This window comes from Xiphophorus couchianus, chromosome 19 (assembly GCF_001444195.1).
Source record: "Xiphophorus couchianus chromosome 19, X_couchianus-1.0, whole genome shotgun sequence".
Taxonomy (NCBI): Eukaryota; Metazoa; Chordata; class Actinopteri; order Cyprinodontiformes; family Poeciliidae; genus Xiphophorus; species Xiphophorus couchianus.
In genome coordinates, this window is record NC_040246.1 from 24,182,981 (window position 1) to 24,198,331 (window position 15,351).

A 15,351-nucleotide genomic window follows, 5' to 3' on the forward strand; every position below is an offset into this window, starting at 1 on the left:
TTTTGAAACAGTGTCCTGTGTTGTTGAGGTGTTTTCCTGAGAATATTAAATACCAGGTTTCTGTATATTTTCTCTCTGCCTGCTTCCAGGGGTCGGGATGATATCAGGAAGAGCTGAAGATAATCTCAAGTATCTTCTCAACTGTTCTTTCAGCCACATCTTCCTTGACAGCAGCGTCAGCATCACGGAAACCTTAAGAGTGACGGAGAAACTGAACGCTCGAGCCAATTACAAGTTAGAGGCCTCCAGTCCGTTAGGCCTTGAAACCTCTCTCCACTACTCTGCTCAGTCCACGTCTACTCTCAATTCAGATGAAGTTTCAGGAGATGGTGATCTTACTGGACTACTCAAAATAGCTTCTTTCCACACTAACACCTCTTATAGCCACAGCTACAATCTGCGTTCTCTGGCTCGGGAAGGAAGAGGAGAGTCCATCTTCCGTTTTGACTCCCCCTTCATCCAGTTTCAAAATGTGATCCAAGGACTTTATGAAAACTCTGAGTTGAATGTTGTATCCAAAACCAGTACCCATGGAGATGTCTTTAAGCATGTTGCAGAGCTCAAGTACAAAGATGCACAACTGTCCCTGAAGTGCAAGGCTGTTGGGTTGGCATTGGGGAAATCCCTAAATAACATCGTTGAGCTTGGTGTATCAAGCCGGATGTTGATCATCAGAATTGAGTCTCAGGCAGACGATGACAACAGTCGGGTATACTCACTCATAACTGGATCCCTGGGTTCAAACGGGGTGGAGGTTAACTCTGAAGGCTCCCTCACCTTTGAAGTCGGTCGGGCTTTGCATAAAGCATCTGTAAGAGCTGGAAGAGATGGTCTAAGCTTCAGTGGAATCAACAACATTCAGTGCAGCCCTGTCACAATGGAGAACATCTTTGATGGTGCAATTGATGTCAATGGAGCATCCTGTTCCTCAACTACCAAAGTGATGGCTGAGGAAGGCAGAGGAGAACTTGGATTTGGAGGTAAAATCACTCCTTCAGAGGCTTCTTTGTATGGTGACCTTAAGGGTCATGCTTACGATGCAGCCACAGCGAACAGCATGAATGTTGTGGTGAACAGAAGGGCCCTGACTTTCTCTGGTAACACGAAGGGAACCCTGGGGCAGATGTCGACAGAAAACAGCCATAAATTGACCCTCACACTCTGGACTTTATCCCTCCGCTCCAAGATGGATAACTTCATCTGTGAAGATCTTTACTACAGGCAAAACTTCAAGGTTGATGTGAAACCATTCATTCTGGGAGTTGACATCAACAACAGACTCAGATTTTACGACCTCAATTTGGACAAGGAAGGCCACATGAAGCTTGAGCCCCTTAAGGCAGATCTCAGGGGAACACTGAATGGAGCTTTCAGAGAAGAAGAAAATATCAAACATACCTATGAACTCACCTACAAAGATTGGTCAGGTTCAATGAAGTACAGTACATCTGGAAACATAATGGATGCACATTTAAGTCATAGCTGTGAACTTGAATTTGCTGGACTTTCCTCCAACTCAAAGTGTGAAGCGAAGTTAAGTTCTGAACCTTTACGTTTCAGTGGACACCTTCATATCCAGGCATTGCCTTTTAGTCTGGCTATTGATTCATCTGTGGACAGTGCTGGAGAACTAAATCTCCATGGGAAGCACAGCGGACAGGTTTTCAGCATGTTGTTGGTTAAAACCACCCCACTAGCTCTTGGATGGTCACATGACTGCCGGGTATCGACCACTCACAGACTTCCTGCTAGAGAGTCTTCAACTAGCTTCAGCAACAAGTTTGAAGGTCTGTTAACTCCAAAAGACCAATCTTTGGACTGGAAAGTGAATTCCAAAGTGAACAACCATGCCTATGAGCAGAGCATCAGTGTTTACAATAATCCTGAGAAGGTTGGACTTGAGTTATCAGGAGTGGCCCTAACAGACCTTCTCAGCAGATACGAGAAGTCTAAACCAGAACCGCAAACATTCAGTACGGCTGGCTTCCTAAAGTATGACAAAAACAGTGACTGTCATATCATTGAGATCCCGTTCATTGAGAGCTTTCCTGCTGCTTTCGAGCACTTTAAGATGACGTTCATCCGAGCTTTAGAATCCCTCCGACAGTTAATAGAAAATGTAAACATCAATCAGATCATCACCGACTTCAGAGCCAACTTAGATCAGCTGCCAGTACGAGTGAAGAGATTCATGAGAAATCTTGACTTGGAGAACAAAGTTGATCAAATAAAAGAAAGACTTGATTACTTGATCAATGAGTTCACTGTAACAATGGATGACTTGGAGCTTGGTGTTAGCAATATGAGACAGATCTTAGAAAAAAACATTGTGGACATAGTTACAAAGGTACATGACTTCATCTCTGCATCTGAGGAGTACATCAATGCTGGGCATCTGACTGATAAAATAACAACTGTATTTTCATATACTGAAGATCAGCTTCAGGCCTTTGATGCAAAATACCAAATTAAGCTGTGGCTTGTGAGAACACTTGATTTCATGGAGGATGTCATCAGACAAATGGACTTACAGAAGCTCAGGGAACGCAGTGCAGCATTCCTGCATGATCTTGATACAAAATACGACATCCTGGAGACAATCAGGGAAAAGCTGTCTGAGCTGAAAAATAACCTGGAGCATTTCAACCTTTCCCAGTTTGTGGAAGTTGTGAAGAACTTCCTGTTGGCATTTGACTGGGCTTCGTATGTGGAGCTGCTTTCCTATCAAATCCCAGCGTCAGAGATAGCAAGAGTGATGGAATCGATGAATGAGGTAATCATCAACTGGATAGATGAATATGAAGTCCCCAACAAGCTAAATACAGTGTACTCCTACGGCAAAGATATTATTTTAAAATATGAAATTGATGATATTTTTAAGGACCTAATGGATCAAGCAGTGGTTCTTATTAGAGAATGGAAGATTGAAGAAACTGTGCAGTCAATCGTTACAGCTCTAAAATCCATCAAACCTGAGATGATTTACACTATAATGTTGGACTGTCTACACAGTATAATACACAAGATTAGAGAAATTGACTTTAAAAACAGCATTGATAACCTTAATGAACGCATATCCTCAACAGTTAAATCAATGAAGGATTTTGACTACAGCTCATTTGTTGATGAGTCAAATATTAAGATTGTTGAGCTGACAGATTACCTGAACAATGAAATCAATAAGTATGAGATTGTTAAGAAGATTGAGGCTGTTAGGAAGTTTTTTAGAGAAATTCAAAATTCTGTCTATACCTATCTGGATGAACTGAAAAACACCAAAGTGGCCGATGCCTTGAAGAAGCTGAAGGATGTGATTGACACTGCGTTTTACAATGACGTCAAACTGAAAGTTCAGGACATTCTGGAGGACATGAGGCAACGGATTCTAGACATGGACATTAGAGATGAAATTCAGGTCTACCTCCAGAGAGCTAGTGAATCCTACAGAAACATAGTTACCTTCTTTTCTGACCACTTTGATGAACTCGTGGAGTGGATGAAGACACTGGCTAGTGATAAGGTTGTTGACCAGATGAAGCAGGTGGTAGAAGGAGTTCTGGATCAAATCAAAAGAGCTGACATTGAAGTCTCCACTTTTACCATCCCTCTTACAGACCTGGAAATACCAGGATTCACCATCAACCTCAATAAACTGCAGGAAATCACAATTCCAGCCCAAATATCAATACCTGAATTCACCATCCTCAGTTCATGTACCATCCCTGCTTTCATCATAGACTTCAATGAGATCAAAACCAAGATAGTGGCAATCATTGATGACATCCGGAGGTTTCAGATCCAAACGCCTAACTTGGAAGACATCTTTGGCAACTTAAAAGTTCTTTACCTGTCTGAGCTGCCAGATATGACCTTCCCAGACATCGTTCTTACTGAAATAAAATTTCCAGCTATTAGCATTCCCAAACTAAATCTGCAGGACTCAGGGATGCAAATACTTACAATTCCTGATGTGACATTTCCAGAGATTCCCACTGACATTTGCTTCCCAGTGTTTGGAAAACTCCATGGAGAATTTAGTCTTTCTTTTCCAAAGTATGTTCTTATTAACAAATTCAAAATTGAGAATTCTACTACAGATTTGTCAAACCCAAAGTTTACAGCCATATTTACTTCTCATGCTAAATCACCAGTCAAAGTCTTGGAGCACACCTTTGAAGCCGAGACTCAGCTGGAGGCTCCAAGAATGGAGAGCCTCCAATTCACACAGACCTTGAAGGCTACACACGTTGCCTTCTCAGTTGACCATGAAGGCTCTCTGGCACTTCCTGGTTCTCCTGCAGATAGTCTGGCCAAGTCTACCACAAAAGTCACCACTCAGTTTTACACAGCTGACCTGCTTGGTAGTGTAGCTCTATCGCTGGAGAGTGGAGTATCTGCAGTAATAGAAACATCTTACAATCACAATCTGGACATCCCAACACTAGAAGTTTCCAGTCAAGCATCCCTGAAGCAAAGCATGACGGCAAAAATGGACCCCATTGGGGTTACTGTGACTGGTGAAACTAGCGGTACTGGGAAGTGGTCCATTCAAGACTTCTTTGATGAAGGTACCCACAGAACTAATGTAGAATTGAAAGTTGACTTTAACACAGCAAAGCTTACATGTGTAGGAGACATAGACTACCAGGCTTTCAAGTCAAAGCACACACTGACTGTTGAATCGGCCCTCTTAAGCCATATTGCTGTAAAAGCTCAATGTGATTCCAAAACCCCGTTTGTGAAAAACAGCGTTCTGTTTTTAAAAGGAGAAGCTGACGTTGCAGACCTGAATGCTGCACTGATAGTCTCCCATGCGGCTGAACTCACTGGAGGTCTGGCAGGAACCATGTCCAACTCCTGGGAATTTAGAGCCCAGCCATTTGAAATTAATGTTGATGTTAAGAACAAGGTGAACTCCAAAATCTTGCTCCCCCTAAAACTCACCAGTAAGGTGGACCTTGAGAATGATTATGGTGTCGTGATAAACTCCGAGAGGCAGAGCGCATGTTGGTTTGCTTTAGTGAGATTCAATCAGTACAAATACAGCCACAACCTTACAGCAGAAAACAATGAGAAGAACATCCACATCCAGTCCAGAGTAGAGGGAGAGGCTAATTTGGAGTTTCTGACCATTCCTCTCTCTATCCCAGAAATAACTTTACCTTATTTCCAAATCCAGACCCCCGAGCTTAGAGACTTTTCTCTGTGGGAAGATGGTGACTTGAAATCCTGGCTTATCAGCCCTCAACAGTTATTTGACCTGGACCTGAAGTTCCAGTACTACAAGAACCCAGACTCGCACTGCTTTGAGTTGCACCTTGAACCAATCTACAGTGCAATCAAGGACAACTTTGAAATCGTCCAGGGTCGATTTGAAGCTTGCAGAGACAAAGTGGTCACACTTATGAAAGATTCATACCATGAAGCAAGAGCACAGTACATCAAACACAAAATCAACACATCCAGTCTCCCTCCAAAGATCTTCAGGGTCCCTGGATACAAAATTCCCTTTCTGGACATCCAGGTTTCTGCTTTCAGAGCAGAGATGCCAGCATTCAGTTACTTTGTTCCAAAGGAGGTCAGCACAGCGAGCTTCAGAGTCCCTGCTCTGGGATTCTCCGTACCGTCCTACACCTTTGTGCTCCCATCTCTCAGGCTTCCTATTATCTATGTTCCAGAAACTTTGGGTGAAATCAGGCTGCCCAGTTTCACCCTGCCAGCTGTGCAGGACAGCGTAGTGATCCCAGCAATGGGCAACATAACCTACGACTTCTCCTTTAAATCCACCGTTATCACCTTGAATGCTAACGCAGGCCTTTACAACGAGTCGGACATCATTGCTCGCTTCAGTGCAGTGTCTGTGTCTGTGTTTGATGTTCTGAATGGAAAACTGGATGGGACCACCAGTCTGACAAGGATGAGGGGATTAAAACTGGCTTCTACTGCCACCTTAGAGCACAACAATGTTCAGGCCAACCACGAATGTTCTGTTAGTCTCACCAAGAGGAGCATGGAAGCTTCTGCAGCCAACTCTGTAAAGATTCAACTTCCCTTCCTCCAAATGGAAATGAGTCAGGATCTCAGTGGGAACACAAGAACCAAGCTGAGCCTTGTGTCCAAGAAAAAGCTGAGCTACATGTTTAATGTTCCCCAGATTGCATCTGCAGGCAAAGGAAGTGTTGACATGACCTGGAACTTCGAAGCTCTGTCCTCTCATGTGTTACTGGAATCTTCTGCTCAAGGAAAGTCAGACATGATAACAATGAACATGTTTAATATTGCAGGCAATCTGGAAAATGGGAAAACCTTCTACATCAGTGCTAATGGTCTGCGTACCACCAGCCAGACTTCCCTGAGCTTAAAGATGAACCAACAGGAGAAGAGGAAACGAAGCCTGAGCAGCAACCTATTCTTAGTTGATTTGGAGAACACAGTCGCCTCTGATGTTTCCCTACGCCGGGTTTTCACAACAGTTCAGTGTAAAAGCAAGAACAATGTTCAGATTAGACATTTATCCATGAGTGGAACACATGTTGTTGGGGCAGAGCTGGATTTAGTTCCTTTAAAAACCTTCAAGACTAAAGTGAAGTGTGAAGCTGATCAGTCAAGCAGTTTGGCCAACGCTGGTCTCAGTCAGGAGATAAACTTTGTTATCAGCTCTGAGAAGCAATCCTTCTCCTGGAGTGTGGAGGAACGTCTGGGATCAGTCAGTCATGGTTCTGACTGGAATATCTTCAACAAAGAATCTGAAGCAGGCATGGCTTTTTCTGGGTCGGTGGGGGGGAACCTGGCCTTCCTGATGTCCATCAGACTTCCTGTTTATCAGAGGACGCTGTGGGATGTGCTCGGATTTGATGAAGTGTCAAACATCGGTGATGATCAGTTTTTGAATTTCTCTTCTGCTGTTGTCTACACAAAAAACACGGATGGCTATGCCTACCAAATACCAGCTCATCTCCTGGAAGACAGCATCATGTTCCAGCTTCCGGCATTTAGCATCACTCTGCCTTCCTGGCTGAAAGAAATCCCTCACTCCATCAGGAAAATCGACATGAGATTAGACGATGTGGTGGTCCCGGATCAGGTCAGTCTTCCTCCTGCAGTCCTCGTCCCTGCCTTTAATGTCCCGTTTACCAGCTTGGACATAGAGTCCTTCACAGTGGACCCAAAGAACCTGAACATCCCTAAACTGATAATCACCAAAGCTTTCGACATCAAGCTCCCCAGCCTACCTGTCATATCAGTGCCCAGTTATGACGTTAACACTGAGTATCTCCAGGACAAGATGTCCTTCCTGTCCTTCAAGGTTCCACAGTTTGACATCAGAGTGTCTTCTTTCACCTTACCCAAATCCATCACCATCGGAGACTTCACCATCAGTCTGGACGATATCACAAGTCACATCTCAAACTTCAAAATGCCTACGATGGTCATTCCAGAACAAAGAGTGGTGATCCCAGAAGTTGTCTTATATCTGCCTTCCAGCATCTTCATCCCATCCCTTGGTGCCCTAAGTGCCACTTTAAATATTTCCTCTCCTATCTACAAAGTGTCAACTACTGTCTCTGTGAGCAACAAGGACCCCGACCTTGAAGGTTCGGTCAGCTCCAGCTGCACGTCCACCTTGGTCTTCATGGAGTATGATCTCACTGGTAGGACAGACATGATTCCTCCATGGTCCTTGAAGGATGTTCTCACATGTTCTTATCTCTGATTGTTTCTTCAGCCTCTGCAGTTGTTAGATATGACGATGAGATGCTTCGGCTGAATGGGAACGGCAGGTTGATCCACAGGGACGGAAACATGAACTGGCAGTATGTGTTGGACCGTCCACTCAGGTTGGTGTTTGGCATCATGACTCCCTGCTCTGCTGTTAGCTGCAGAGGAACGAATTGGGATAATCTCTCCTAACAATAATAATTTTTACCCAACATATTCTGTATCTCTTTGAGGAGAATAATTCAGACTATCCTCATTACGATGAATGTCCTTCATCTAGTCGAACGATGCCGATCTGCTCTGATGTCACATAGAAAGAAGCCTTGTAATTGGCTAACTTCAGACTCCCTTTAACTAATTGGTTGATGTTATAAATGTTGGCTCTACATTTTCAGTGAAACTTGGCTAAACTTCCTTTAGTTTTCCATCTCGGTTGTTTGTTGTAGTTCCAGATTTGATCAGTTTCCTCACATAAAGTGGAGCTAATAAAGAATGGGTGTGTAGGAGATATTTTCCCAGTTTTAAAACATAAAATGAGTCTCAAAGTGTCCATCCAACCCCAAGCTTCAAAATAAACAACACTCAGGCAACGTCATAAAAATACAGCAGAGAACAAATTGGTTGATGAAGGAGCCTCGGTGTTGCCATCATTAATGTTGATGCAGCAGCACCTCAGGTCTCTCTCACTAAATCATCTCTGCCATGGATGAATTACTGACCCAGTTAATTACATTTATGTTAATTAGATTTCAGTGCTCTGTATATCTTAATGAAGCTTTTATTGTGAAGGTCTGCCCTACTGATGCTATCGATAGTTTGGTCCCTGTGGCGATTCAAGCCGCTCTGGTTGCTGAATTTCCTCTCAAAATCTCTCTGCACTGAAATCACCCCCAAGTCTGTTTTTGCAGTGAGAGAGGCAGTCCCACAGCATCATAATTCCTCCACCAAAAGCTACTAAAAACCTGCTAAACCAACATGTTCGTCAGGGCCGTGCAGAGACCTCTGGAGGGGCAGGGGCTCAAGCCCCCTTCGCCCCCCTCTGTACGTGCCTGATGTTCGTTTCCCTACAGATGTGGAGAGAGACAAGCTTCTCAGTGCCATCAGATTTACTTCCAGGAAGGATTATTGCAATCAGTCACACATTTCATTTTTTCCTCTTGTTCTAAGTTTATATTAACATTTGATATTTAAAAAAAAAAAACCCCACTAAATCACTTTTGTAGATGCTAACTAAAGAGTTAAATTCCTGCACTCTTTGATCTTTCAGGATAAAACGTGAACTCTCTCGAGGAGATTCTGTGAACCGGTGAGTCTCCAAAAAGAGCAGCTCTGGATTTCACATTGAACTGCTGGGGAAATAAGTATTTAACACATCACACATGAAGTACATGACAAAAGTGGAATTGGCATGAATATCTCAGTCAGGTCAAGTTTATTTGTAGACTTTGTACAACACATTTCAGCAACAAAAATACAAAGTCATAGAAACACAGTCAACTGAAACATTACATTTTGTTAAGGGCCGTTTTTCCACATCACATGTAGAACCGGATGGTGTCTCTATCCTCCTGGTTCTAGTCAGAACTCCAGCAGCAGCGTTCTGGACCGCTGGGTTGTCAATCAGACCTGTGAAGATGCTGCTGCAGGAATCAAAGCCACTAAAGAGAAACTAAAGCCTGGATGAGTTTCTCTGATCCGAGACTTTAGTCTCTGGTTCTGGAAATGTTCTGCAGCTGCTAGAAGGCCCACTGTGGAACTCAGGGGTCAGGTCAGAGGTCATCACCTCACCTAGTTGTAAGAACCCTTGCAGGCCACCCAACCATAGATGTCCATAAATGAACTAATATGTGATCAAATGGAAGGGAAAAAAGGTTGAACACATAAAGTGAAGGCTTGTAAAATCACCACACTACTTGAGGTCGATCACTAACTAAGAAGCGATCCTGACACTTGGTGGGAAGTAACTGGTTCTGATCCAAATGACAGACTATAGCGAGGTGTCAGGTTTAAACACCTATTGAGAGATTAAACAAACACAAGAAAGACAAGAGAGTTAGATTCCTTTGTCCTCGCAAGGAGAACAGCCAGAGATGTTTTCAGTCTCACATCTCTTCGTTCTGAAAACATCTGTGTCCGTTCTCCCTTTCTATTGCTGTTAGGATCCCTGAGTGTCTCAAAGGGGCGGGGAAAACACTTCAATCACATGATTGCAGCGTAAATGCTAGTCACTAACAAAACACATGGTATCTACACTCTAGATTATTCTGTTCCAGACACAGGATAACACAGAGCAAGTTGTACGTCTTCACAGCGATGGTTTTATATCTAGCAGGTCAGGATGCAGAGGTTTCTGCTGAACGATAATTGAAAACGGTTCTCTGCTCTTCCTCAGAGAGGCTTTCTGAGAAAGGAATCAAAGTAATTCAACAACACAGAAACTTTCTTTATGCTAAGATGAAACAAATAAAGGCATATAAGACAAGAACATTATAAAGGCGCATGAAACAACAAATATTTGATAATAATATACAATTTACCTAACACGAGGTCACTCAGGGAGCATATTATGACAAACCAACAAGCTGATGGGAGGAGAACTGGTAAGCTGCTGAAGGATACTGTTAGCATCGTTGTGTTCCACTGTCCAAAAGAGGAGTGTACACCTCTGTACCATAATCTGGCCATGACCAGTTGCTCCCAGTAGGATTTCAGATCATCTCGGTGCATCACAGGGCAACACAGAGACACAAAGGACTAACAACTATGGACACACTCGGAGCTAAGGGCAATTTGGAGAGCCAGGCAGTTGTGTTCATGGACTGTGGGAGGAAGCTGGAGTACCCAGAGAGAACCCACTCATACACAGGGAGAATGACTACATGCAGAGAGACAGGTCAGGATTTGAACCCAGATCAAGGCAACAGTGTTCCAACTGCTCCTAGTCTGATCAGATGAGACAAGAATCCACCTGTTTGGATAAAGGATTCCCTGTTTTTCTCTTACGCCTTATTTCCACTGAGTGGTTCAGAATGCTATTTTGTCTGTTTCCATTGTAAAGACGACTTTTGCAAAAGACTCATACCACACCATTCCTGGGCCCCCTTCATTCATAGGTCCATAGGACAATGTTACAGTCTGTTTAGGGTGGAGCTACTGACCACACCGACCCCTAACCAAGTCGCATCAACCTGTACTTGAACTGCATTCCCCCTTACCAAACCGCCCTGATCTGTGTAGACGAGGAATTAAGCGTTACAATCCTGATTGTGTTTCATTCTACACGTTTTACTCCATTCACAGAATAAAGCCTGCCTGGTTCTGACCCTTTAAGGAAGGAGAACTCTGCACATCGAGACTGTTATGTTCTGCAGATGCCTGCAGCTTCATTCTCACCCTCATCAGTCTGACACACTGTTATCTTCAGGTTCAATCTGATTTCTAATCCCCTCTGTGAAGACCCCACTCACAGCAAGAGCTGCATTTTAAAATGTTTCCACCGTTTCATGAATAAATGATCAAACCTTAGCTTTGCTCACATGTTGCTGAGAATGTATTGCTCACAGATAAAAAAGAGCAGGAAATAATGTAACAGTTATATTATTTCCTGGAGGTCATGTGACTAATTAAAGCACTGCTATTGGTGAGCATCATTTAATGAGGTCCAGGCAGCGTGGGGCAGCTCTGTGACCTCATTGATGGCTCTGTGGTTCCTGACGTGTGTAGGGAACCTCAGGTCAACAGTCTATAATTACAGATGACTCACCTGAGCAGCGGTTCTTCTCCCTGCTGGACCCGCTCTGTGGTTGTTTCACAGGGAGTCTCGTCACACCCTAGATGTCGACATCACCAGCCAGATGTTCACAGACGCAAGTGTCCGTTGTGCCTCCCGTAAGGACAGCATCACAGCGTCCGTGTGGTCTCCGTCTGCCGGGTTCCTGGGTATTCACCTTCAGCGAAGGTCTTCGTCACAGCTGCAGGGAAAAGTGTTCAGCAGATATCTGGTAAGCCTCTCTGATGCTCACACTTCCTTTCCAACCACACTTTGACGTTGCTGAGGCTGTTTCTCCTCTCGTCTTCAGTCCACTCCTGAGCAGGACACCAACATTCTCACTGCCAAAGCATCGCTGAGGAACTCAGACAAGCTGGTCCTGCAGACGTCGTGGAGTTGGGACTCTGTCAACAATATGATCAGGGGTTTCAAGGACCGGATCCCTCTAATAACCAATGCTCTGATCAAGTTCCTCAACAAGTACCACACCTTACACTTTGGCTTCGACCTGAACCGAGGTTCTGTGAAGCTGAGAAACGCTGTGCTGAATCTGGTAGAGAAGATTCACCGGGAGCTTCAGGCTTTCGTCAGCATGACGCAGGACTCAGTCCAAACCGCTGCTGATCGAGGAAAGAACGCCTATTTGGAAGTTTCTGACATCCTAAGGTTCACTAATATGGTGAACCTTACAGACATCCTGATGGATGAGGTCAGAGGTGGCCTCAAGCACACCTGGCACAGCACAGAAGTTCTGCTATGCCCGGTCAGAGACTTCCTCGAAAATAAAAACTTCTCTGTTCCTGGATCAGGGGAGAAGATGTCCATCATGGAGATGTTTTCCAGTGTCATGAAGGGAATTTCTGAGCAGATCAGGAGGACGGCATTCGCTGTTCCTGGGACTGACAATGTTCTTGATGGAAACAAGATCATGGAGACTGTGAAGAGAGACGTAGCAGCTATGCTCCATCATGCCATGGAGTTTCTTCAGAGGACCCTTAAAGATGTGTTGCAGCTCCTGGCTGAGAAAGCAGAGCATCTCCGTGTTTACGTAGAAGATCAGAACCTGAAGGTTTCCCCACTGGTCCAATTAGTTCACAGGAACATCAGAACCTTCTCTAGACAGCAGACGGACCAAGCACAGACATTTGTCTCTGCGTACAAAGACCTTGTCCAACTCAAGGTCCATGAGGCTTACAGTGACTTCAGCATGGAGAACGTGAACAGCGCCACCAAGGGTTTCATCAGCACGTTACAGTCTAATCTCTCTCAGACAGTTAGTGAGAGTCTGAACGTGATGAAGACGGCGTCTCAGAGCGCTGCGCCGTACATCCGGGTGGGGAAGGAGAAGCTGGATGTAGAAGTTCCTCTTCCGTTCCTCTGGAAGTCCTTCAGCGAATGGCCGACTCTACTCAGACCCTGATCGCCCAACCAATCATCATCTAACCTTAACCCTCACATCCAAGTTCCTCCAGGTCCCTGTTGGAGCCACCTGGTTCCTGAAGGATCATGTTGGTTCCTCTGGGTTTCTCCAGGATCCTGCTGGTACATTATCAATGTTTTTATCTTTTGGCAGAATAAATAAATAGAATGATGAGAACATGTGTTCCAGTTTTCTCTCATGCTTCTAACACTGTACAGTCCAGTAATCGTCAGGATGAGTTTCTGTATGAATCTGTTTAAGTTTTGTAATTGATGCATTTTAGGGTCTTTTTTGGTAGATTTAATGGACCTTTAATGAACAATGAGTAGTTCCTTACAAAAGTATTCACAGCTCTACATAATCCACAAGTTTTTTTCAATTTTTTCAATCCCACACTTAATTGTCATAAAGATAAGAAAATTTATAGCGCCCCCTGCTGGATGGGAAATGCTTCACCTCAGTTCTGGTTAAAGTTTTCAAGTCCTCCTCGCTGCAGCAAACAGAAAGGGGCGGAAAGGACCTACTGTGAGTCTCACTGCACAACCAGGCGGATGGAGAAGTCCCAAGATGGCGGATGGAGAGCTGTTGTTTTTGCAGGCTCTAGTATACAGTTATTGTTTAGCCCGGATTTCATCCAAGTTTTGTGTTTTAGCCCCTGTTTTAAAACGTCTTAGGTTTTTTGTTCTTAGTTGAACAACTTTTTGAAACCATTTCAGCCTTCTTATCCTTTTTTGCCGTCTGGGAGTTTATCTACAGAGGTCAGCATGTCAGACTACAACCGGTCGGCCCTTCAAGAGGCTTGAGACGAAGATATTATTGAAGACACTGAGTTGGTCCAGGCTCGTTACCAGAGACGCTGGACCCGGAGGGAGACCGGACCGCCCGAGAAAGATGGACTAACCCTTCTGGGATCCATTGGGATCCTCACTGGGATCATTCCTGTCTCCGTGGATCGGCTGCGTGACTCGGTCCATGCCGTTCACAGATTGGGGAACAAAGCTGGAGCCGCTTCGGCCAACAACCGACCCAGAGCCTCATCATTCAGTTCGGGATGCGAACCCTGCGGGATGAGGTCTGGAGGAAATCCAAAGAGGCTAAAGGCTGTAAAGAAATGCACATCAGCTTCAAGGAGGACTTTTCTAGGGAGGACAGGCTCCCAGGGCCAAACTGTGGCCCCTGGTTCAGGGAGCCAGGATCCCAGGGCCAAACTGTGGCCCCTGGTTCAGGGAGCCAGGATCCCAGGGCCAAACTGTGGCCCCTGGTTCAGGGAGCCAGGGTCCCAGGGCCAAACTGTGGCCCCTGGTTCAGGGAGCCAGGCTCCCAGGGCCAAACTGTGGCCCCTGGTTCAGGGAGCCAGGGTCCCAGGGCCAAACTGTGGCCCCTGGTTCAGGGAGCCAGGCTCCCAGGGCCAAACTGTGGCCCCTGGTTCAGGGAGCAGAGAGAGGCAAACAGCAGACCTGAAGGAAGGTTTCGCCCTGATCGATAATCGAAGAGTGGACCCTGACTAATTACACCGCCATGTTCCTTTACTCCCACTGGTACGGTATATTATGTCTGTATTTGTTTAAAGGGCTATTGCACTATTTCATATAGCTGTTATTGGCTGTTCTCTCATTCCTGCTCATCGGTCCTGAGTTTAGTTTTTGCACAACTACTGTGTTTATTTCATGTTATCTTTACTTTCACTTAATACTAGGGGTTTAAAAAATATTGTCAAACGTAAGGCTACTTTTCTTTATTGCAAGGAGCAAAAGGCTAATTGTTTTTTTCTGCAGGAAACTCACTCATCAAGTGAGGAGGCCAAATTCTGGAAACTTCAATGGGTGATCAGATTAATTTTAGTCATGGTTCGTCGCATTCAGCTGGGTTATGATTATGTTTTATAAATTCCCAGGTTCTTTGTTGGAGCATATCAGTGAATCAAATGGCCACTGGGTAACTAATAGTGGAGATTGATGGAAATAAGATCATTTTGGTCTATATGGATATAATAATAAAGCCATGAATAGTATATTTTTTACTGACCTCGGAGTGAAGATAAAACAATGGAAAATAAAATATTCCACTGATCAGGTTATCTTAGGAGGAGATTTTAATGTAACTCCAGATGGATCCATTGATCGCCTGCCCTCTAGGGGGCAGCACCATATTTATGATGGTATTTTTGTAAATTTAATCTCTACTACAAATTTGACAGACTGCTGGAGAATTAGAAATCCTAATATCAGACAATACTCCTGGTTCAACCCTTCTGGAAACGGCCAGAGCTCTGGGCTGGATTACTGGTTAATCCCTCATAATCTGGTCAATAATATTTCAAGTTGTGAAATCTCAGCAGCTCCTCTAACAGATCATTGTTCAGTTACCTTGTTTCTCTCTCTGAATAAATCTAAACCACCTTCAAACATAGCTTGGAAGTTTAATAGTAATCGGCTGAATAACA

The 15,351-nt window shown here is 44.3% G+C and overlaps 1 protein-coding gene across 4 annotated transcripts in view; it reads left to right on the forward strand.

Annotated features, from left to right (window-relative positions):
• Positions 1–13,085, forward strand: part of apoba (apolipoprotein Ba) — a 27,111-nt gene extending 14,026 nt beyond the window's left edge. For 3 of the 4 annotated variants that reach the window (XM_028000935.1, XM_028000933.1, XM_028000936.1), the window contains 5 exons: positions 90–7,652; positions 7,727–7,838; positions 8,987–9,025; positions 11,534–11,720; positions 11,799–13,085. In XM_028000935.1, coding sequence (XP_027856736.1) covers positions 90–7,652; positions 7,727–7,838; positions 8,987–9,025; positions 11,534–11,720; positions 11,799–12,908 — 9,011 coding nt within the window. In that variant the 3' untranslated portion in view covers positions 12,909–13,085. The remainder of the gene's footprint in view (positions 1–89; positions 7,653–7,726; positions 7,839–8,986; positions 9,026–11,533; positions 11,721–11,798) is intronic. The other variant, XM_028000934.1, reaches the window with a different exon arrangement.
• Positions 13,086–15,351: the final 2,266 nt, after the last annotated feature.